This window comes from Corythoichthys intestinalis, chromosome 10 (genome assembly GCF_030265065.1).
Source record: "Corythoichthys intestinalis isolate RoL2023-P3 chromosome 10, ASM3026506v1, whole genome shotgun sequence".
NCBI classification, from domain to species: Eukaryota; Metazoa; Chordata; class Actinopteri; order Syngnathiformes; family Syngnathidae; genus Corythoichthys; species Corythoichthys intestinalis.
This window is the reverse complement of record NC_080404.1, coordinates 30,116,218-30,141,143: the sequence shown is the minus strand read 5'-3', so window position 1 is coordinate 30,141,143 and position 24,926 is coordinate 30,116,218. Positions and strand designations below refer to the sequence as shown.

At 36.5% G+C, this 24,926-nt stretch overlaps 1 protein-coding gene across 1 annotated transcript in view; it reads left to right on the top strand.

Annotated features, from left to right (window-relative positions):
• rgs7a (regulator of G protein signaling 7a) overlaps positions 1–24,926 on the top strand; it is a 114,104-nt gene that overhangs the window by 67,191 nt on the left and 21,987 nt on the right. The window contains exons 4-12 of the mRNA XM_057847717.1: positions 2,132–2,182; positions 7,564–7,670; positions 13,236–13,287; positions 19,076–19,140; positions 19,435–19,511; positions 22,004–22,085; positions 24,001–24,075; positions 24,183–24,281; positions 24,366–24,427. Of these exons, the coding sequence (XP_057703700.1) occupies positions 2,132–2,182; positions 7,564–7,670; positions 13,236–13,287; positions 19,076–19,140; positions 19,435–19,511; positions 22,004–22,085; positions 24,001–24,075; positions 24,183–24,281; positions 24,366–24,427 (670 nt within the window). The remainder of the gene's footprint in view (positions 1–2,131; positions 2,183–7,563; positions 7,671–13,235; positions 13,288–19,075; positions 19,141–19,434; positions 19,512–22,003; positions 22,086–24,000; positions 24,076–24,182; positions 24,282–24,365; positions 24,428–24,926) is intronic.

Below are 24,926 nucleotides of genomic sequence, written 5' to 3'. Positions count from 1 at the left end.
TATATATATATATATTAGGGCTGTCAAAATTATTGCGTTAACGCGCGGTAATTAATTTTTGAAATTAATCACGTTAAAATATTTAACGCAATTAACGCACATGTCCCGCTCAGACAGTATTCTGCCTTTTGGTAAGTTTTACAGCAGGCTTTTTGTGCTGTCTAATCCGTCTTGTGTCTTATCTTTCCATTCCAACAATAATTTACAGAAGAAAATTTTGAATCGCCAAAGAAGCGATTGCATCAGTAATCACGGAAAATGCATTATAACACATCAGGTTTACAGCATATCAAAAATTATGATTTATAATGGGAGTCAATGAGCCAGAAAATGCATTATAACACATCAGGTTTACAGCATATCAAAAATTATAATTTATAATGGGAGTCAATGAGCCAGAACATGGCATTATTACAAGAATTTAGGGCGAATCTCCCCAACCTGTTTGAAATAAGTTAGAAATTGCAGCATGGTGCCATTTTGATCTTTACATGTTTTGAAAGGTGGAAAAGCGCTATATAAGTGTAACACCATTTACCATTTAATATCCTGGGGAAATATTGGCTCCCTAGTGTAATTTTTCCAATGCTTTTTCTTTGATGAAACACAAAAAAAAAAAACTAAAAAAATAAAATAAAAGCCAGAATATATACAAATAACACCAACGGGTTTCTTACAAGGTATTGGCCTACACACAAGGTGTAACACTGTGTGGTTAACTATTACCGTCCTGTGTTCTTTGGTCCTCACTCCTTCATTACAGGGCTAAAGATGTATGGCTAACTTCCTCCGTCCTGTGCTTTCCCTTTCTCAGTGGCAATTGTATGGCTAACTTCCTCTGTCCTGTGGGTTCCATCCATTGTAGCGCCAGGCTCACTACCCGTCCTTTCCAGACCAATCACATTCTTTCCTATTTGCCACTCTATGTGAGACTTCTGGACATACTGTAATATACAGCACTTACCGGTCACTACCCCTGTCTTGTACCCTATCTTATTCTCTTATTCTTATCTTAAACATTCATTTTGTCCCATTCATTATATCACATCCTTTACTCACACTAGCGACAGTGTGTAGTATTGCCAAGCTCTCCACTTTGTCCTCTCCGGTTTGCTACTTATTAAATCTCTTCTTAACAGGCCATGGCAATACCTCGCTTACTACCTCTGTCCTTTCTCATCCTGCCCTTTTTTCCCCACTACTCATCATGTCTCTTCCTCACATGGATGTAGCACTGCCTTCTCACCAGCCTTGTCCTGTTCTTTCCTATTTGCTACTCTGCACTTCCTTTCCTCACAGTGTAGCAAAAGCCTCACTTGTGTTTAAAGTCAAACTCTTTGGTAATAATATTCATTATTATTGGTTCCCGGTCTTTTTTTAGCTTTAGATCTCTGTACATCCCTTTTAGACATCACTCAGTTCTATTGTATTCCAGAAAAATATACATCTTAATATAAGTAACACCAACATCAAAACTGTCCTAGCAGGAGTTTATTTTTATCAATTGTTTTGCAATTCGAGTTGCATTTTTTTGTATTTAAGTTCTATATTATAACTTACATGAGGGTGATTTATTGACTGAGTAAAAGACACACATATCCACTAATGCTGTTTAGTAAGAAGCCAAACAGAACAGGCAAAGATAAAGAAACCATAAACAAACAAATAGAATGCAACAATAAAAAAGCAACAACACACCTCTCTTGAATTTAAATTGAACGTGACTATGTCTAAAGTGTGTTTTATAATATATTATTTTTCAATTGACTTCTGGTGTTCCAATAAACAAAAGGTAATACAGTCTAAAGCCCGCTCCATTATAATAAAGCTAAGCTCCTCTAAGAATTGTTTACTGTGAGTCATCCTCAGTTGTGTTGTAAACGTTCCACTAATGCCCCAGTACCTTTGGTCATTTCAATTAACGTGATGCGGCTTTGGAGAGGCTGTCAGAAAGGAATAGCTGGATGTCATCCGCCCACACCATGTAAGGCGAGAGGAATTGCTATGCACTGTGATGATGATGGACAGCAAAAAGGGTTAAGCGTGCTGTTGCAATCATTCCCATAAGTCTGTATATACTGTATGAAAGCTGGTGTTCCATATTGATGACTGTTATCGTTTACCTTTGCAGGTTCTGATATTGTACAGTGGATGATCAAGAATCTAGACATTGAAGATCAAGGTAAGATTATTCTTCTGCCAAGCATATCAAAACAAAGGTCTGAACGAGGAGAGGGGGGATTGACATATAAATGACCCTCCCCCCACCTATTTATGAGTTTCGAGGGTTTGAATTACTGATGGATTTTCGTCACTATTGATGACAGGGATCCGTTCTTCCCCTCCTTCCCCTATATGTATATTAATTAGGTGTGGGAACCTCTTGGTACCTCACGATATGATACGGTTTGCGATACAAAGCTCACGATTACAATGATCTGACAATATGGCGATACAACGATTATCGATACATTGGTCAGGAAATCATTCTAGGATATTCTCCAAACAACTAATAAACAGAAAAACAAGCTTCTGCTGTGAATTGGAATGAGTTTATCACTAGTAGACGTCCAATCCATTTGAACTGGGAGGGTGGCAGCAAATCGTTCATTCGCAGCCATCCCTCCCACTTCAAATGGATTGAACGTCTATGGCCGTCAGTGGCAGCCAATGCCAGGCAATGAGGTGATTTGGGGCCATTTAGGGTCATTTACCTGTTCATTTTCATTAACTTCCTGTTGATTTTGGGGTATTTTATGGGTCAATTTCTGTTCGTTTTGTGTTACAGAACAGGAAGTGACCTGGGAAACACCCAAATGAATAGGCAGTGACTCAAACTCAACAGGAAATGAGCTGGAAATGCCCTAAAATGAACAGCAAGTGACCTATAAATGCCCCGAAAATCTGACAGAATGACTGTGAATGCTATGGTTTCGAATGAACGAACGTTCCCAGTCTAAATGGATTGGGTGTCGAGCAACGTCAAGGCAGCCTTAGAGTTAATTGAGACAATATTATGGTGGAAAATTTTGGTAGCACCTTGTTGGTTCATTGGACATTGACACCTTTTTAAAATGATATCTCGATTCTTGCAGGATCGTATTGATAACCTTTGGGGATACAAAGTATCACGATATATCACCATTTCGATATTTTGTCACACCCCTAATATTAATGCTTTGTAATTAAATCCTATAATATGAATACAACACAAAAGTTTAAGATACACAGTAATGCAATACAATCCACAAGACATTATGTATAATTCACTGAACCTTACTCCACTACAGATTTTTTATACAAATTGCTTTGTGTAATCCTTAAAGTATAAAATTACAAAAATAAGAATTAGTTCCCGATTTTTTTTCTCTTGCACTTGAGCCAATCAATACATTTTAGGGTCAGCGATGGATTTTCTCCTTGAATTCATTGGTTAATACATTCATGAAAATGTCAATACCAGTGGTCATTATGTATTGCTACATTTGCATTTTGCACAAATCAATGTAAATATTTTAAACTCTCAGAAGTAGCACACTTAGATCATAAATTCAGGCTCTTCTCTCTTCAGATAATTAAAACTATCACTCTTCTTAACCTGCTTAGTGCATAATTAAGGGATATCAGACAAGAGGGAGTGCTACGTTACTTAATATCATCATGGGAGTCACTCAGTTTAGGCACAAGTCAGCAGGTGAAAAAATAGAAGTGAGAAAAAAAAAAAAGAATCCTAGAACAACCGAATCCTGGCCTCTCAATAGTCAGTGCACAGCTTGACACATTATGCATCTCTGGATTTTTGGTTGGTTATGTATTGACTGAAGAGCCTACTATCGATGCGTTCAAGTCTCGCTTTTATACAGTAAATGGATATCCTGTTGAATTAATTTTTTGTCCTAACTAAAGTCTACTAACTAAAGTCCCAGTGCAGTTGTAATATACCTTACATTAATCACCTATAGAATTTCCTCCATTCTAATCAAATTGCGTATTCTGAATTACCGTAATTTCTCGAATATAAGGCGCACCCGTCTATAATGCGCACCCCAAATTTACTTGTAAAATCTAGGGGAAATTATTGTACCCGTTTATAACGCGCACCGTATTTTTAGCACCAATAAATAGAAGAATACAATAGAACAGAGCTCGTGTACAGATACAGAAATGTCATTTTACTGACTGATGAAACACAGCACACGCATAGCACATTGGTAGTTCAAAACATTACCATAAGCTGACAATATCTACGGTAATAATATGATTTGACAACTTCTCCAACTTACCAGAATCTAGGAGAAAACAAAACAGATGTGACTCTTCTTTTAAAGGCTGCTGTATAACTTGCTCGTTTCATCATGATGAATAAATGTTTCTTCCATGGATTGATACGGTAAAATGAAAGTGAGAACGTAAGTCGGAAATCCGTGAGAGCTCATCGCTGTTAACACGACAGTAACAATAGGAACTATTCTTATTTGGGTTTGAGTTTCCCGAGGGACAGATATAGTTGACGGACACAGGAAGTCTGTGTGCTTACGTTTGTTATGGTCCGAGTTGCGGAGCTGCAATAAACGTTGACTCAAATGAGTTCAAGAAACTAAATTCTGTGCTGTATGAAGAGTGAAAAAAGCAGAATTTAACACAGACGAAATCATTCGGCCGATTAGAGTGAAGTATTAACGAAACAAAATGGTGACGTCACGTACCGTAATGATTGGCAACGGGTCGCCGCATAGGTTTCTTCAACACAACGTGGCCGTGTCAATAAAAAAAAAAAATCGGTTTATATATACGCATATGTAATTTATATATATATTTTCTGTCTCCATCCATGTACCCGTTTAAAATGCGCACCATGATTTTACAAGTTGATTTTGGGGAAAAAAAAGTGCGCGTTATATTCGGGAAATTATGGTAACTGTTGTATAATGTAGTAAGCAACAACAAAACATAAAAACTCATCTAGAAGCCCCTGTGGAAGTACCACATGCCATTTGTCGGGCCTTCAGTCAGTTTGTATTTTGGCAAAAAAGAGGTTATTATTAAATCACAAAATAGGCGGAGTTTGACTTTTGGGGCGGGGGTGCACAACATGTTGATGACCCCAAAATGCAGTGTCAGCAATAAAAAAAAAAACTTACTAGAAGATTTATAATAAGTTGAAAATGAGTGTCCCCCCCCCCCCCCCCCCATCATTATTAAGGGGAATTCTAAATAAGGCTGCTTAGGACAGATATACTTTCCGCCAAGATCGTTATCCATTGAATATGGTACGCCCGCTGGAGTCGTGCCAATGTTGTTACCCTAGTCAAAAATTGTATCCCCTGCGCGGAGCCATACGGAGGTAGATTTGTATCTTCATTATTTGATCAAAAAAAAAAAAAGTTGCTTCAATCAAAAAAAAAAAAAAAAAAAAAAGTTGCTTCAATAAAAATACATATTTTCAATAAAAAAAAGTCACTTCAATATAAAAATGTTTGAATGCAAAAATACATTTAAAACAAAAAAATGCATTTGAAAGCTATTTTTCTATAATTTTATTTTTTTTAATTGAATTATTATTTTTTTTGGTTGAAGCAACATTTTTTTGATTGAACTAATGTTGTTTTGCGTTTGGGTCACATTTTGGCTTGGACATTTGTGTCTTTATTATTCAATCAAAAAATAAGTTGCTTCAAACAAAAAAATATATTTTCAAACGAAAAACTCCTTCATTCAAAATAAGACAAATTTCAATCAAAGAAAAAAAGTTTTTGAATGCGAAAAAATATTTGAGATTCAAATATTTGAGACTCAAATATTTGCATTTGAACACTTAATTTTTCATTGAAAAAGTTTTGATTTTAGCAATCCTTTTTGTGTTTGGGCCATATTATGGGTAGGACATTTGTGTCTAAATCATTCAATCCCCCCAAAAGTTGCTTCAATTAAAAAAAAAAAAAAAAAAAAAAAAATTCGAACAAAGAAAAAAATCATTTTAAAAATAAAATTGATCTCCTATTTTTTTTTTTAAAATAATATGCAAAGCAAATGACCGTCTAAGGTGCTAATCACAAGATCTGTTCGAAAAATAATTTTGACCCATTATGAAAATATCTATTTTTGTTCATTTCATTCATTTTTGTTGTTTGTTTTATTGCTCTACAACTTTTATATCCTAGTAAATAGGAAAGTCAATTACATGCAATGACACCTTTCGGGGCTCCCCCTTAAACTCTGCTTATGAATCACACTCCTTGTTCCACGTAACACGTTCAATCAACTATAACTATGTGGAAAATGTTGTTAATGCTGGTAGCTGATATTTGGGGAGGGGGGGGGCAGCCAAGCAACTTTTCAACACACATAAGTGGATGTTCCCACCAAGCACCATCACCATGCATACACTTTCTGTAGTGCATGTCCGTAATAGCCAATCCCAGCTAACTTTGGGTGAGAGGCAGGGAACATACTGCATGAACAATTTAGAGTCTTTATGAGTGTTTTTACACGCCAAGTATGAAGGTCAGAGCTGAGATTCGAGCCCCGAATCCCTGAGCAGTGAGGCAGACATGAAAAACATTAATCTAGCATGCTGCGTTATTGTTCTGTATTAGACTAACTGGTAATGCAAACACGGAAGGCCTAAAAATGTGTTTGTAGGTGTGCGTGTGTGTGTGGCAGAGAGGTGATTATATAATATAATCCTTCAGGTTATGCCACAGAAGGGATATGTTTGTATGTAAACGGCTTTGAATAAATTAAGACTCATCACTTATTGATAAATGGAGCCTAGTTACACACACACTTATGCACAAGCACACCAGCTACAGATATATACTGTATTTGTGTTCTCTGCGACAACATAACTTGCCAAGATATAACTGTAAGATCACCCGTTTAGGCATAATCAGATATTTAAGTTTGATCTGAGTCTGGTCCCCTGTTTTTCACAGCACAATAGCAAATACTGCTGTAGAAACTCAACTCTGGGCAACATGTAAACCGTTTGGACTGTGTGTTGTGATACAAACAAGTGACCATAAGCATGATGCAGATCATGAATTATGGGTTTTAACATCATTGAAGGGTTACAGCTTGAGCTGCACTGCAGGTGAAGGGCACTGATGATGATGATAATGACGATGACACTGATGGTTACATGTTTTCATTACGTGATGGTTTCAAATCAAGGACAGCCGAGCGAGTGCCACAGGGAAGCAGATTTTCTTCACAGCCAGCCAGGCAGGCAAAAATTGGGTGATTGAACTGATCGGCTCCTCCTCTCAAAATACGTGGCCTCATCAGAGAGAAAACCAACCTCAGGAATGGGGTTGGTTCTAATGTAGACCACCACCCTATTATGATTTATACAACTACAATAACATACATTACATAAAATGAATATACCTTTCTGACAATGTGTGTCCAAATTAAGCATCGGATTGTGCAATATGATAACTGAGCAAATGCTTGAAGTGTACTGAGTACTTTAACTTCTATAGAAGATGGTCATAAAATAAAACAGAAAAGAAAATAAAAAATTTACAGAGAATTCAGTTTTCTGTGTTTCTTGTTCCACAGTTGAAGCTCTTCACCTTGGAACGCTGATGGCTGCGCATGGCTACTTCTTTCCTATCTCAGACCATGTCCTCACCCTCAAAGATGACGGCACTTTCTATAGGTTTCAGGTAAGAACGGGGCAAAACTTCCCTACATTTTTACATAATTTTAATTTGATTTTAACAAGCCTTCGAAGCCTTAACACAGTTTGCGTTAAAGCCGTATGATTGAAGAAACCTCTCGGTAGTACAGTGATCCCTCGTTTTTCTTGGTTAATGGGGACTAGAACCTCCCGCGATGAGTGAAAACCGTGAAGTAGCGCCTACCTCCCCAATTTTTATTAATTTATTTTTTTTAATGTGTTCAATCTATTTATTCAAGATTTAGCATTGGAAAGAGATCCATATAAGACATGTTTTTCCCCTTTTATTCCCCCAAAGTATAATTAAGAAAAAAATAGAACATGTCTGTACTCTATATATGGCGGAAAACACTCAGGTGAATTAAAGTTCCGCTCTGAGACCCCCAATTTGGCCAAATTTCAAAATTATCCTATATACATGTGTGATACATCATTGGAAAGCTTTGAATCTCAATTTTCTGGGGTAAGAAACCTTTTGAACAGGAGGGCACTCCCCCCCCCCCCAAATTTTTTACACCCCTAAACCTTAACTCGAGGTTAGAACAGGAAAGAGCATAATTAAAGACATCATGATTTTAACGAGATATTATCGCGTACCTACCTTGTTTCGATCCAAAAACTCTGTGTAGCATGTCTCACCGAGTGTCAAGGCAAAGCTGTGAATGGCCACAGCCGGACTTTTTGGGGATTTTATGAGTGAAACACGGTAACATATCAAGGGTGGCAATGCAGAAAACGTGGTTGAGATTTTCTTTTTCAAATAATTACCCTTTTAAAGGTTTTTTTTTCTTCAATTTTTCTTTGTTTGGCTCGATTATTTATCATTGAAATATTGGGGAAAATGCGACAGTAACAAAAAAAAAACAATTACGCGATAGTTATGAGGTAGATATCCGTGACCTGTTTACAGACACTATTTTTTTTCATTGTGACGTAATTTGCCAAAAAGTTTAAAATATGCCAGTGAATAATCGTATAAATTCGTTTTTTTTTTTTTTTTTTAACTAATATTAGAACTTAATGAAGGATTCTAAGCTAAAAATGATATACAATTCAAATAATAAATATAATTATTTCTTTTATGGCTGGGTTGCACTGTGTCTGTAAACAGGGGTCTCCAGGGTAAAACGGACAAATTAAAAATAGTTTGGGGGCTTAATGGGCCATGAAACTGCTATGGCAGCATGTAGACATATTGTTCTATCAAACACAACAGTTCTTTTGGCTTGAAATACTGCAGTTTATTTTAAAGAGGGGTGCAAGAGCAGAAACTGCTTTGTCAGCCTTGTCTGTGTTTTCCGCCATATATTTTAATAAATGTTCTTTAAGCACTTCAAAATTTAATAATTATGATAATTTTTAAACATATTGCTGTCCCAGCAAATTATTATCAAACAAGAATAAAGTACAACAATGCTTGTCTTAATTAAATGCTTCATTGAGTGAGTCCACTCTAATCCGCTCAAGCCCCTCACCTACATACAATGAGTTGCCACAGCAACTTTTTAACAAGTTAAACGATGATTGACACATTCGGCGCGTTGAAGCTTCTGCTTCCAAGCATCATTGGCAAGATCAAACATTAAACATCTGTCAATCATCGTTAACTTTAATAAGTGACTCCAGCGCACTTCCTGACCAACAAAGAGCAGCAGGAGGGAGAGTGAGACTACGTGATCGGCTTGGAACGGCTCATCAGTATTTATTCATTTTTTTTAAAATAAAAAATATCTGCGATGGACTGAGGGCATGAAGTTTGAAGCGCGAAATAGCGAGGTATCACTGTATACCTTTTCATAACGACAATGTAAAACCTTGAAAATTACCTCCTGAAAAGATTTAACTGGAATACAGGAGCATGAAGGACAGATTTAATGTGGGGTGGTGAGTTAAATGCATCTCTTCTCCTCCAGCACACACTAAATCAAAATGTACAAAGTGTCCTTCGTTTATGATGGAGTTCCTTTCCTAACGCAAAGTCACCCACATTTGTAATTTGGAAAACTAACCATACATCACTAACTAATCCCAACAGAAAAGTCAATACAGTTACAAAAATATAAAATAGTCAAATCAAGAACAAAGTTATTCTCACTTTTGAGGCCACATAGACATTTAAAAAAAAAGTTTTTTCACTGATTTTTACAACAGGGTTTTTTTGTTTTGTTTTTAAGAAGATTCACCTTCTTTGCTGTGTTGACACAGTGTATATGGGTTGTTTTCTGCGCAGCGATGGTCATATCTGATTCTTAAGCTTTGGTAAATTTTTGGAAATGTCAGTATATATAAATATGTATATATGTATGTGTATATATATATATATATATGTATGTGTATATATATATATATATATATATATATATATATATATATATATATATATATATATATATATATATTAGGGCTGTCAAACGATTAAAATTTTTAATCGCGTTAATCACAGCTTAAAAATTAATTAATCGTAATTAATCGCAATTAATCGCAATTCAAACCATCTATAAATATGCCATATTTTTCTGTAAATTATATATATATTCTGTAAAACTGTAAAATAAATTGTTGGAATGGAAAGATAAGACACAAGATGGATATATACATTTAACATACAGTACATAAGCACTGTAGTGGGCATTTCACTCTACTGTCATTTAAATCTGTCTATGCTGTCCTCCCTCACTCCGAAGCGTCTACTTTTTCCAAAGCTAGACAGTTAGTGAACGATGCCTTAATAATCAGACTTCTTCCTTTTTCATCTGATTTATTAATAAAATAGCCTCAAACCATTGTCCTCTTTAGAACGTTGTAAAAATACAAAAAAAAGTACACAACCATTGCATTAGCAACAACGTTAGCTTAGCACGCTATACAGGTTCACTAAACATAAACAAAAAGCATCTCATACAAAAAATATAACATTTCGCTTACTAACATAATATGTACATTCTTTACAACAACCATACTTACGGACAAATCTTGTCCAAGGATCATATAAGCACAACATTACAACGTAGGCGTCAGCCCGAGACGTCCTGCAGCCATATTGAACTGGCAAGACATCAATAAACCATGTCGCAAAGCGACCACAAGAGTTCGCTGTTAGACAGCACAAAAAGCCTTGCTGTAAAACTTACCAAAAGGCAGAATACTGTCTGAGCGGGACATGTGCGTTAATTGCGTCAAATATTTTAACGTGATTAATTAAAAAAATTAATTACCGGGCGTTAACGCGATAATTTTGACAGCCCTAATATATATATATATATATACTCGTGTTTCACAAATGTACCAGTACCGTACTGTGTTTTTTCAGCATAGAATGGAATTCGGTGCCATAAATTCCCAGGAGAATCCTAATATTTTGATTTAATATAAACATAAAGCATTTTTACACATTCACTCACAGCCGTTTTTCATGAGACATCCCTTTCTATACTAGCCATTTGTGGTATTTAGACTGATCTATCAAGCGCCACAGAAAATTTTGATCCATGACTAGATGACCACAGAACTTATAAAATGAAAGATTTCATTATAAACAAGTATTCTCCTACTCTTTTTCATTCCTTAGTCATGAGCAGCTGAACATCATAAACCACATTGTTTATACGACTTTGGTAACAAATTTAAGGTCCTCCAAAAAACACATGAATATTTCTGGTAGTGAATGAGTTAACATTTTTTTGTCTATTTTGTTTTAAACAGTTTTTTTTTTTTTTTAATTAAATTTTTTAAAATACAGTGGTACCTCGACATACGATCGCTTCAACACATGATCTTTTCGACTTCCGACGTAAAATTTGACTTGTCATTTGTTTCTACATCAGACGACATGCTAAAAATGCGACGATTCATGATAGCACCGCAGTTTCTTGTTTTTCCCGCAAGACGGACGCACGGCGGATTTTCTTGTGAGAGAAATCAACATGAAGAATGTCAGTGCAGGTGGTGAAAAAGGGAAAAAAGGTGAGGCTTACAATTGAAATGAAGATGGAAATGATAGAAAAATATGAGCGTGGTGTGCGCGTAAGTGAACTGGCTAAACAATACGGCCGTAGAATATCTTCGATCTTGACGGTCCTTCTCCGACCTCCGTTCGCCAGTCTTTATAAGTTAAGGTGACAATTTTTATTGTCGTAACATTGCCAAAAAATGGTCAGCTTCGGCAGGTTTTTAATCATTTATTTCATAACTTGTGCAACACAATCTGCCTACTGTCCACCACAGCTGAACAAAGTGAAAGTAAAAACTCCCTTGTCAGCCACGCGGTGCGTTCATGTACACCACGCAAACACATCTGCCATATTAGAACCCGATTCATTACATTATTACAGGAATTATCATTATTATTAAACTGCACTGTTATTCTGATTTTTATTTATCATTTATTTGTTTTGCTATGGGTAATCGCCATTTGTAATAGTACCAGCAGGATTTATTAAGGATTTAGTGTAGGTTTATAGACTGTGGAATGAATGAATGGAATTATAATGTATTCTTATGGGAAAATCCTGCTCAACATACGACCATTTCTACTTACAAACAAGGTCCTGGAACGAATTAACTTTGTATGTAGAGGTACCACTGTACTACAATTTTCATACCAGTATTAGGGTATCGTACCAAGGTCAGAAGTTCGACATCATTACAACACTAGTATACACATCTACTGTATTTAACTATTGTCCAAAGACACCAGCCACAAAGAAAACTACATCTTAGCAAGTGAGAAACTAGGTGTTATTAAAACTTTATTCTCATGCCATACACGGGAAGTCTGCTAAACTGTTTTTATGGGTTTATTCACACATGAAGCAAAGTCACTGTTTGGTTAGGTCCATACCACACACTAGGGGGTTGATCGTACTGCGTACTAAAAGAGGTCTTAAATGTTTCGTCTGATCTATTCATATCAAATACTTATCAGACGCAGAAACATCATTTTGTATAACAAAATACATCATTCAACTATTGTACAATTAAAATGGGTACAAAGCATCCACAATGTTTATGAACTAAAAGCATCATCAGGCTAATTCAGTGAAGCAAATTTAATCTCTGGGCCTCAGTGTAAAACTCCCGTCCAATTAATGCAAATAGTCAAATATTTTAAAACAAAGAAAAAGACAAGGCGAAAAACACCATCTTAGTGTTTGTGTGAACATCAATTGCAGGATTGACACTTTTAGCGATTTCCGCCCAATGTGCTGTCTCTCGTGCGCTGCACATCTAATCAATGTAAATGAACGCTTAAGGCTGTTTGTGTTCCACACACGATTCGCCTTCTCATCGGAAGCTGCACACAATGTCGCCTGAAGATTGGCAAGATGCATGAGTGCACTGAGTGCTTGCTGAAAAGAAGCTTATGCACTTTCAACAATGTGCGGAGCCTATTACAAGACAAAATGTTTTATTGTGACAGTTGAGATGATGCTCCTCTCCAACCCTCTCTCACACCCATTATCACATGACAACACACCATATCGTCCTCTGTCAGAGATGTTCGGATTTGTTTTTCATGTACATTTCTTACGTGTGATATTTGTGCTTCTAGACTCCATACTTTTGGCCATCAAATTGCTGGGAACCAGAAAACACAGACTATGGTGAGCACTTTTCAGAATTGCAATTAACTTGGGAAATTGCTAGCAAATGATTAGAGATGTTGTCGCTACAAAATGTAATAAATCGGGTCATGAAAAAATGAGTTTAAATTAAAAACACAAGTTTATTAAAGACTCATCTTTTTGCCAATTTCATGCTTAAAAATTGACACATTATTAAATATGACGTTTTTAAGATAAGATATTTGAGTTGACAAATGCCATTTAAATGTTAACAGATGCCATTGCCAGAATAAATCTGGACATTCACACATTTAGGGTTAGCCCGAAGTGGATTTTTTTTAACTTCCGATCCAATTTAAGATCCGATTCCATTCCAATACCCACATATTTAGGCCAACAAAAATAACGAAAAAAAGTAATGTAACCATTCATTAATTTGTTCATTTTCTGAACTGCTTCTATCTTCACGAGGGTTGCTGGGGTGCTGGAGCCTATCCCAACTAACTATGGGCAGTATGGTACACCGTGAATTGGACAGTGGAACCAGTAAATGGCAAATCATATTTTTTTGTATCAAAGTAAGACCAACTGGTACCTCCTCAAGAAATGCTCTGTTTCCAACTATTATATGATGCTCTGTTAGTCTCATATGTTTTTTAAGGGAAGTAGTCCCACACAGTGGAAATGTTCGCCTAGTGGTCTGATTTACAGCATCCGAAATGTGTAATGGTGCTGAAAACAGACTCAAATCCTGAAATCAGATCCAATGTTGTGACCAAATCCGATACCATCTGATACTCCAAAAATAGCTGTATTGGGTGTCGATACCAATACAGAGTATTGAATCGAGACATCACAACACACAGTTGCAGAATGTCAAGGCAGCCTCGTAAACTTATCTGTCCTCAAGAGCAGTGAACTCATCCACTCTGCTCCATCACATTAGTATGAAATGAGAGTTCATCGTGTGTACCATGATAAATAGGGATGGGAATTGATAAGATTTTTACGATTCCGATTCCATTATTGATATTGCTTCACGATTTGATCCTTTATCGATTCCCTTATCGGTTCTAATTTGGACTAATGGACTGTATGAGGTTCTGGGTTCAATATGTTTTATGGTACATTCGCCTCGGGGTGTCGGTTAAAACTTAGAACACAAGGAGTGGAGCACTTTTAATCCAACTTGGCAACAGGTACAACTATATACAGGCAATGGCACAGGATATGACAATCACTCAATGAGCAGATGAAAGCATGGTGGAAAAATGTTGATGTATTTGTATGTGTGTTGAAGAAGACTGGAATGTGTGGGTATATTTGTGGTTCTGAAAGGAAAGAAAATTGCATCATATTAGTGCTGATGAAATAAACAATGCAAATTGACTGTAAAGCAAACAATAACACAAAAACATGACTCTCACATTATAATGACACAACCTGGAAGCACGCTGCGTGCACGTGCGGTCATCTTGGCCATAAAAGTGCCGAAAACTAAGCACTTTACACTCATATGGATGTACAACATCATCTTAAGATGCTAAACTAACACATTCCCTCTTAACACAAATGTGCAACGCGAATATAATGTAAACAACGCTCTGCTCGACGCAGCGACAACGAGCGGGAGCAACCAGCCGACGTAACAGTAAAAACACTAAACGGTCGCGCTGATAACGGCCGTAACTTATCATTAGAACTTTATGAGAGGAAATACTAGCATTCGTTCATGGACGCACACAGATTAAGACTTCCTCTAGAATACGCAGCGCATGACGTAGGACAGTAACAGGAAGTAACTGACTGGTTGCTATGGGAATGAATGATTACCCATGGAATCTTTTCAACAGGAGTATTAAAATTGCTAATAAAATCGCTTAGGATTATTTTAGATTAGGGCTGTCAAACAATTAAAATTTTTAATCGAGCTATTCACAGCTTGAAAATTTATTAATCGTAATTAATCGGAATTCAAACCATCTATAAAATATACCATATTTTTCTGTAAATTATTGTTGGAATGGAAAGATAAGACACAAGACGGATACATACATTCAACATACTGTATACAAGTCCTGTATTTGTTTATTATAACAATAAATCAACAAGATGGCATTAACATTATTAACATTCTGTTAAAGCGATTCATGGATAGAAAGACTTGTAGTTCCTAAAAGATAAATGTTAGTACAAGTTATAGAAATTTTATATTAAAACCCCTCTTAATGTTTTCGTTTTAATAAAATTTGTAAAATTTTCAAACCAAAAAAAAAACTAGTAGCTCGCCATTGTTGATGTCAATAATTACACAATGCTCATGGTGCTGAAACCCATTAAATCAGTCGCACCCATGCGCCAGCAGAGGGTGACAAAACACCAAAAAACACAAGTAACAAATGGACATGACACTGTGCTGTTTTAATAAAATTTTAATCTGTTTGAGCGGGGCATGTGCGTTGAATGCGTCAAGTATCTTAACGTGATTAATTTTAAAAAATTAATTACCGCCCGTTAACGCGATAATGTTGACAGCCCTATTTTAGATGCATATGTGTTATATTTTTCTCATAGAGTATTCAACGAGGAATACGAAAGACCCATTAATAGACTTTTTTTTGAAAAATCACCATTTCTTTAAGTAGTCTCATGAATAATGACATGGCCTGTGAAAATCAATGCAAATTCCCTCGGCAACGACTCTCTCTAGATTACACTTGTTGAGAAGTGTCTCCATTAGTAATCATGTAGTCGTGCTTGCCAAATCGAACGTGTGTAACATGCGTGCATTTTGAAACGTGAATCGTGCTGAGTGGAATCAATAAGAGAATCGTTAGACAAATTGCCAAACGATCCCATGGAATCTGAACGCACGGAACCGGTTCTTATCTCGATTCCCATCCCTAATGATAAATTACCCAATTTCACTTAACTAGTCTGAAAATTATTCTAAAATGATACGTGGAAGTTTAACCACCACAAATCATCACCTTAAATGTACTAGTATATGCGTTTCATATATTTTAATTCATGGAGATAGTTTTTCAGTGGTCACACATTTTCTTTGTTTAAGCGCTAATAGTTAAAGGTTGATTTTGATTGGAAGGAGCACCTTTGTTCTTCTTCTCAATAACACTATACATGTATGTGTATACTTATGCATGTATGTGTGTATATGTGCATGTTATGTATTATTAACCCTTAGATGCACAAGTTACTGGACTCTACACTCTTCCATAAGTGGGTCAAAAATGACCCATATTAGAACCAATGTGTTTTTATGCCATTTTGGTGAACAATAATCACTTGTATATTATTTAGTATGGTATTTCGTGCCACACAAGAATGATTTCATGCTTGAAATATCTTTATGATTCAATTAAACATTTTTGAAAAAAAAAAAAAAAAAAAAAGGACAGCAATAGACTTTATCCTTCCTTGTATTTAATCATCAATGATGAAGAGTTGCCATGCATCTTTTTGGTAAGACTGCGGTGCTAAGCCCTTGTGGAGGCACTGACCGATTTCTGAGGATATTGTGGCTCTGTGTTCTGCCCTGGGTGGGAGGTAATTCTCTCTAGTAAGAACCCTACCAACTCATTCTGTTGGCCATGATTTGGACACTTTCTTCTTCAGAAGACACATAAGTGGAATCTTATGAGTCACATTGATACTGTTCAGTTGGATTTCCAGGTGGACAACTGCCACTGCCACCTGGACAATAGTGTGGGTCCTTATCATCAGAAATTTCGGACACTTGAGTCCAACCCCGTCACTGCATCTCCATCATCCAACATCTGTAGGACCATTTCAGCTGTAAATCTAGCACAAATCTGATTTTTTCATGTTTTTCCGACTCGACTGAACGGGAAAAGTCGCATAAAAGTGGACCATTTTCAAATTCGAAACAGGTCACTTTTGTATGTGGTTAAAATCCCAACCGGGCCACATTTTTCCAGAATGTGGCTGCAGTCCGAACTGTCAAGTCCCCCAAATTGGAATTCATGCAGCAATTAACATCAGCAAAGAGAAAGAGACAGGGTGCTACGGTAGCGGTGCAGCTGTGCATTAGCGTTAGCGCCGAGCTTGAACTCGGCTTTTGGGGAAGGAGCGGGCTTGACAACAGTCATAAAAAAATAAAATGGGTTCAGAATAAGCCTGACAATGCTCGGTTTTCTCTATGCTCCTGCGCATACGGGCCAGTTTGCTCAGCGCATCTCGGACTGCAAATTAGAGCGCATGTGTGATACTTGAACAGGCTCAATGGACAAAGGCAGTCTGAGCGGGTACGCCAAAAAAATAGATATGACAAAAAATCGGAATTGTGCATTAGGACCTACAGTATGAACCTAGCCTTAGTTAGCTAGCTAGTTATGAAGTAGGTTAATTTGTTGATAAATAGTAATAGAGTCATGAAAGACAAACACGCAAAATACTATATGGACATAATACTTACAGTACACATATCAGCTCTCTTGCTGTGTAAAATAATCTTCTTAAGGGATGTCACTTTTTACATACCTAGTCTGTGTTGTCCACGGTAAATTTATTCCTGACAGCCAAAGTTGATAAGAATGAAAGATTCCATTGGATTGCATAGAAAATGCCTGTGGGTCATTTTTGACCCACTTGTGGAAGCTTCGCGTAGTAATACAAAAATGACAATTTCTTCAAATATATAAAAAGTTATACATTTGAAGAAATAAAAAGTTGTATAAAAAAATTGAATGGCATTATATCAAGAACATGGTTTTTGAGGAATACCTGAAAATATCAATTGATAACAATATTTCATTCTGAAGATATTTCAAGAAAACAACCTCAACGGGTCATTTTTGACCCACTTATGCATCTAAGGGTTAAGTGGATTAAGAGTTGTGATTAAGGGCCATGTTCTCATAATTAAGATATGTTTTTCTTTTTGTCAGAGGGAAAATGAATCAATTAAAATCAGATACCTGATTTTAATTGACGGACATATCGCCCAACACTAAATACTGTATACATTCATAATTTTTTTTTTCTATTTTGTAGCTCTATCTCCTCTCTGGTCAAATCAGTTTCTAAACTGCCAGCCAACAACAATATCCACAAAAATAAATGAGCTCAAGAGATATGCCATTCCATAGTTGATTTCCCGCAATGCAACCCGTTTTAGAGTTTGAACATGTAGCTATTTTGATGGAGTAGCAAAGATGAAACACAACTGGCCTAACTGTATCACGAGAACTAAATTGGAATTTAGCCCTCCTCTAATTTCATCAGACAGACTGATTACAGTGAATGAAAGCAGAGCCATGGCTTGTGTTCCTGCACCTGCTGAGCACATTAAGGAGGGACATTTTAACGGTGACACAGAGATGAGCTTTTGGCAGTGTATTAATTCCAGCAGTGTTTTTTGGTCGGTCTTGTTTTTGAGTCATAGAGCAGAAGATGAAGTAGGTCACGGCGATGTAAGCGACTCACCGCCAGACTGATGAATTATGTCTTTTAAATAAAAAAAAAAAAAAAAACTGTCTAAAGGCTTAATGACCACCTAATGGTCAGTTTACAATGGAATGAAGGGAGGATGGTAATACACAGAGACATCAAAAGTCAGACATACACACACACACCCGCACACGCCCACCTACACACACACTGCAGTAACAGAGGCTCAATCCACAGTCAATGCCCTTTGTGAATTAAAGGCCAGTTTAAATGTGCAGTTGAGAGGATTAAATGAGTAAAATGCTGGGCCACTTAAGGTCGAGCTGAAATCCAGTTGTCTAAACCACCTCCATATACCCCTCCACACTCTCACGCTTTATCTCTTTCGCTCTTTCAGCTGTTTACCTCTGCAAAAGAACAATGCAAAACAAAGCACGTCTGGAGCTTGCAGACTACGAGGCGGTAAGTGGAAAAGCATTTAGCCACTTTCTAGTATTCTCTCCCACAATGATAGCAAAACGTGTTAGTTTTTCAAAATCATTTTTTTACTTTTTCCCCCCTCCAACCAAAGCTATTAAGCAAAACACCCACCCTCGTGAGTGTGTTTGTGTGTTTCCTCTTTTGTACTCGCGCAAGGATCATTAATAATGCTATCCAACCATGCACTGTACATGGTGTGTGCAGTAAACATAATCAGTACAATCACTAACAAATGTTCTGTTTGTATGTTTGTTTATGTGTTGGTTCCACATGCAGGAGAGCTTAGCAAGGCTACAGCGAGCTTTCGCCAGGAAATGGGAGTTCATTTTTATGCAAGCCGAAGCACAAGCAAAGTAGGTTTTTATACACCTCTATGCAGTTGGGTTTCACCCATGTTGTAAAGTTCAGTTCATTGATGGATATACAAATAGTGTAATAGCAATGACACAGACAAAGAAAAGGAAGGTCAAATTGTTATTTAAGGACAACTCTAATAGTACTCAATAAGGAGCAGATTAAACCATGGTTGAAATGTGGTCAGAATGCACTGCTTCTAAAAAATGGGAAATTTCTGATCTCTAGAGAGAAAAAATGACTCTGAATATTCAGGTGAAAATGATGTACTCTAACATAAATGTGGAAAAAATGATTTTAGTTTGTTTTCAAAATTTAAAAACCGATAGATGGTCGGATGCTACATGTTATACATTTCCCCTAAAGCGAAATGACACTCAAAATTATCACTAAGAATGATCATTTTATTAACTGTATATAATACAAAGTGTGACTTGATAGTTCCTGTCGGTTAAATGTCTTGGAAATCTATTCACTTTAAAGAGGCAGCTGTGAAAGATATCTAGCAAATAATGTCCTTTTTCCTGAAATTTAACTATTTTATTTTGAGAAAAAGACAAGCTTTAGATTCAAGAAATATAATATTTTGAGCCTTTTTTATGCTCTATAAAACATTTCAGGAATCAAGACCCTCACTTTAGGGACCATACTATTGTAGAATTCCTAACACAAGTTCCCAAAATGTTGGACACACATTAACCTTACTCAGGGTTCATGCACCATTTTAAAAGTGAAAAGTAATGTTTGTAAAGACATTTTAAGAACTTAAAAATTTAATTTAAAACCAGGATATGTCGCAACAATTTCTGATGAAGAAAAAAAAAAATATATATATATATATATGGCAAAAAACACTCTGGTGACTTGGAAGTTCAGCTCTGAGACCCCCAATTTGGCCTAATTTCAAAATTGTCCGATATGCATGTGTGAAACATCATTGGAAAGCTTAAAATCTCCATTTTCTGGGGAAGAAAATTTTTGAACAGGAGGGCATTTTGAAAAAAAAAAAAAAAACAGCAAAACCCTATCTGGAGGCGAGAGCACGCGAGAGCAGATTTACAGACGCCATGACTTTAACGAGATATTATCGCGTACTTACCTTGTTTCGATCCAAAAACTCCATGTAGTATGTATCACTGAGTGTCAAGACACAGTTGTGAACGCCCACAGCTGGATTTTTGGGGGATTTTATGGGTGAAAGATGGCAATATAACAAGGGTTACGATGCAGAAATCACAGACATCAAGAAGTGGTCCATGTTTTCTTTTTCATATATTTACACCTTTAAACGTTTTTTTTTTTCAATTTTTCTTTATTTGGATCGATTATTGATCATCAAACATATCGGAAAAAATACGACAGTAACAAAAAAATACAATTAAGCGATAGTTATGAGGTAGACATCCGTGACTTTTTTTACAGACGCCATTTTTTTCATTGTGACGTCATTTGTTTGAAAGTTTAAAATATGCCAGTGAATAATTTTTTAGTCTTTTTTTTTTTTTTTTTTTTTAAACAAAATATTAGAAATCAATTCAAGATTCTAAGCTAAAAATGACAGAATATTGACAGAATTTTGAATAATAAATATCATTAATTACCTTAGTTTTATGGCTGGGTTAAATCAAAAGCGGTTGCGCGACGTCTGTAAACGGGGGTTTTCAGGGTAAAATGGACAAATTAAAAATAGTTCGGGGGCTTAATGCGCCATGAATTTGCTATGGCAGCATATAGACATATTGTTCGATCAAACACAACAGTTGTTTTGACTTAAAATACAGCAGTTTCTTTTCAAGAGTAGTGCATGAGCAGAAACTGCTTTTTCAGTCTTGTCTGTGTTTTCCGCCATATATATATATATATATATATATATATATATATATATATATATGTATGTATATTTATATAGATACTGTATATCTGCATGTATAAATTTACACTTCCCCATCTCTTAGGGTTGCCAACAGTTGCGGTACCAATCAGAACTTTCTAAATTCCAGGATGTCCGCTCAATCCGGGACTGTTGGCAACCCGACCATCTTTGCATATTCCCGCTCACCTCTACAACCGCAAATAACTAAGAAATCACAATGCTGTTGTTGCGGACAACGTATCATATAACACATATTATTCCCAAACTCTCACATTTACTGCACAACCATTAATAAAACAGATACACACCTTCAGAAGTTTTATGGCATACTACAGTGATTTCACTGGCATTAAATGCATCATCTGAAAATGTAATAGCTACTGCAATTTTCCATGAAATTTATGACAATTTAAGACCTTGATTATCGGGATTCTAAATATAAGACATTTTAAGGCTTTGTAAGGACCCGTGGGAAGCCTGTTATTTTACTACTTGGTGAAATTTATCTTGGGCTTAATTGAGTCCTTTGAGCACCTTATTACGCCATGTTCCAACGTACTGTATTACATCTGTGCTGTCATAAACCACATAGATTAAGTAGCTGCTTGTTCTCCTCAGAGTGGATAAGAAAAGGGACAAAATTGAGAGGAAAATTCTTGACAGTCAAGAAAGAGCGTTCTGGGATGTGCACAGACCAGTGGTGAGTGCTCTTGAGTTGTCTTGTAGAAGACAAAATGATTTTTACTATTGCATTATATTGCTCTAGTTCCTAAATGTTTTATGCAGTGGTATGAAAAAGGATCTGAACCTTTTGGAATTTCTAACATTTCTGCATAAAATCACCATCAAATGTGATCTGATCCTTGTCAAAATCACACAGATGTAAAAACAGTGTCTGCTTTAACTAAAACCACCCAAACATTTATAGGTTTTCATATTTTAATGAGGACAGCATGCAAACAATCACAAAAGGGGGAAAAATAAGTCAGTGAACCCTCGGCCTAAGGAGACTTAAAGGGTAACTGAAACGAATTTTTACCAAACAATTTAAGTCAGATGTGTTCTCAATCACTGATGAGTGGTTTAAAGCTGCCCTGCCCACTATAAAAAAGTCACCTGGTAAGAATTGTCTCGATGAGAAGCATTGTCTGATGTGCGTCATGGCTCGGTCAAAAGACCTGTCTGAAGGCCTGCGATCAAGGTTTATTGATTTGTATAAAGCTGGGAAAGGATACAAAACCATCTCTAAAAGCCTTAATGTTCATTAATCGTGAGTCAGAGGAGTTGTCTACAAATGGAGAGAGTTGTTGCTTCTCTCCTACGCAGTGGCCGTCCACCATAGATGATATCAAGGGTTCAGCGCAGAATACTCAGAGAGGTAATAAAGAACCCTAGAGTTTCCGCTAAAGACTTACAGAAATCACCGGCACAGCCCAATATCTCTGTGCACACATCAACTATATGTAAAACTATGGCCAAGAATAGTGTTCATGGGAGGACTCCACGGAGGAAGCCGCTGCTGTCTTAAAAAAAAAAAAAAAAAAAAAAAAAAAAACATTGTTGCTCATTTAATGTTCGCAAAAAGGCACTTGGACACTCCACAGAAGTTTTGACAAAATATTTTGTGGACTGATGAAACCAAAGTTGAATTGTTTGGGAGTAACACACAACGTCATGTATGGAGGAAAAATGGAACAGCTCACCAACATCAACACCTCATCCCCACCATGAAGCATGGTAGAGGGAGCATTTTGGGCTGTTTTGCTACCTCAGGGCCTAGACAACTTGAAATCACTCATGGAATAATGAATATTATCAGGATGTTTTGCATTTAAACTTGAGGCCTTCTGTCAGACAGTTGATACTAAAAAGAGGATGGATGCTGCAACAAGACAATGATCCAAAACACAGAAGTAAATCAACTTCAGAATGGTGGTCAGAAGAACAAAATACACGTTCTGGAGTGGCCGAGTCAAAGTCTACACATGAACCCCATTGAGATACTGTGGCATGACCTAAAGACTGCGATACTTTTTCATACCACTGTATATGAAATATATACTCCATATACCTCATGCACACAAAATACCAAGTCAATAAGTGTCACAAGATATCAGCATCAACACTGCTGTTTAACTACATACTCGTTTAGCATTAGCCTTTAACATCCCCCTGAGGTTAGACTCTCAGCTGCTGCCATCCTCAAATAGCATTAGCCACCTTCTTAATTGGCAAATAACACATTCAATTTATGTGTCCTTGGGCAATATAATCAATATTAATTCAGATTTCACATGGCACAGTCACACAGAACAACAACAAATTGTTGTTCCTGAAGAGATCTGAGCCACTTAATCAAGCTTTGTACTCTTTAAATCCCCTTTAGGTTCTCTTGCTTTGCAAGAATTGCCTCGTTCAAAGTTTAATTACCAACTTCGGATATATTGCCCAGGAGACATCCCTTCAAATCCTGCTAATTTGATAAACAGTCAGAAAATTTGGATGGCCAACGTTTGTCGAGGCATCCTTGTGGATAATGTAGTGGAAGAAAAATCAAAATTATTTCTTGAAACAATTGAAATGTAATTTAATTTCTTCCCCTTTCTTTCTCTTAGCCTGGATGTGTAAATACAACAGAAGTCGACATTAAGAAGTCCTCCAGAATGAAAAATCCACATAAAACCAGAAAGGTGCACAGTTAATTTGCCTGTAAACTCTGGGGAAGATGAAGCTGTGCTCAGACAGGTTTGGAGTTGTATATTTTTCTAGCATTTATTTTATGTTTCTCATGTCCCAGTCCGTGTACGGGCTGCAGAATGATATCCGCGCACACAGCCCAACCCACACCCCAGCCCCTGAAGCCAAGCAACCGACAGAAGAGGAACTGCAGGAGCAGGTGACTCAATGTCACTCTCACCTCACTGCTTTAATATGGACTGTGACTGCTAACTGCTAACCTATGCCCACTTTATTTTTTCAGATTACATTTTGGCAATTGCAATTAGACCGACATCGACTGAAAATGTCCAAAGTGGCAGAGAGGTGGGCAAAGCTGATCAAGACTTTATTTCAGCTTGGTCATCTATGTATTTAGTGATTTCATAAGCGTGTTGCGGCATGAGGAGTCCTGACCTTGTGACATTGAGTAGCCATCTGGGGGCAAGTTGGTGGTGTTGGTAGTGATCTGATAACATCAATCAGTCAGTTAGTCAATCAATCATTAATTAATGTAGCAATTTTCATTCACGCTTACTTTTTTTTTCACACATGCATACATATTTTAGAATAATAAAATGAAGCGAAATATAAATAAAAGAAAAAGAGAATCACTCCCTCTGACATTAATAATAAATATTTGGCTCTTTTTTTTTTTTTAATTTTTTAAATTTTTTTATTATTAATTAAAAAATGAAAAATAAAAGTGCTTCAGACTGAAACAGAAAATACATTTTTTGTCACATTTTGATCAGACATTTTGACAACCAAATTCAGCCCCCCAATATTTGAGGACCTAAGACATGCTCAAATGATTTAAATTAAT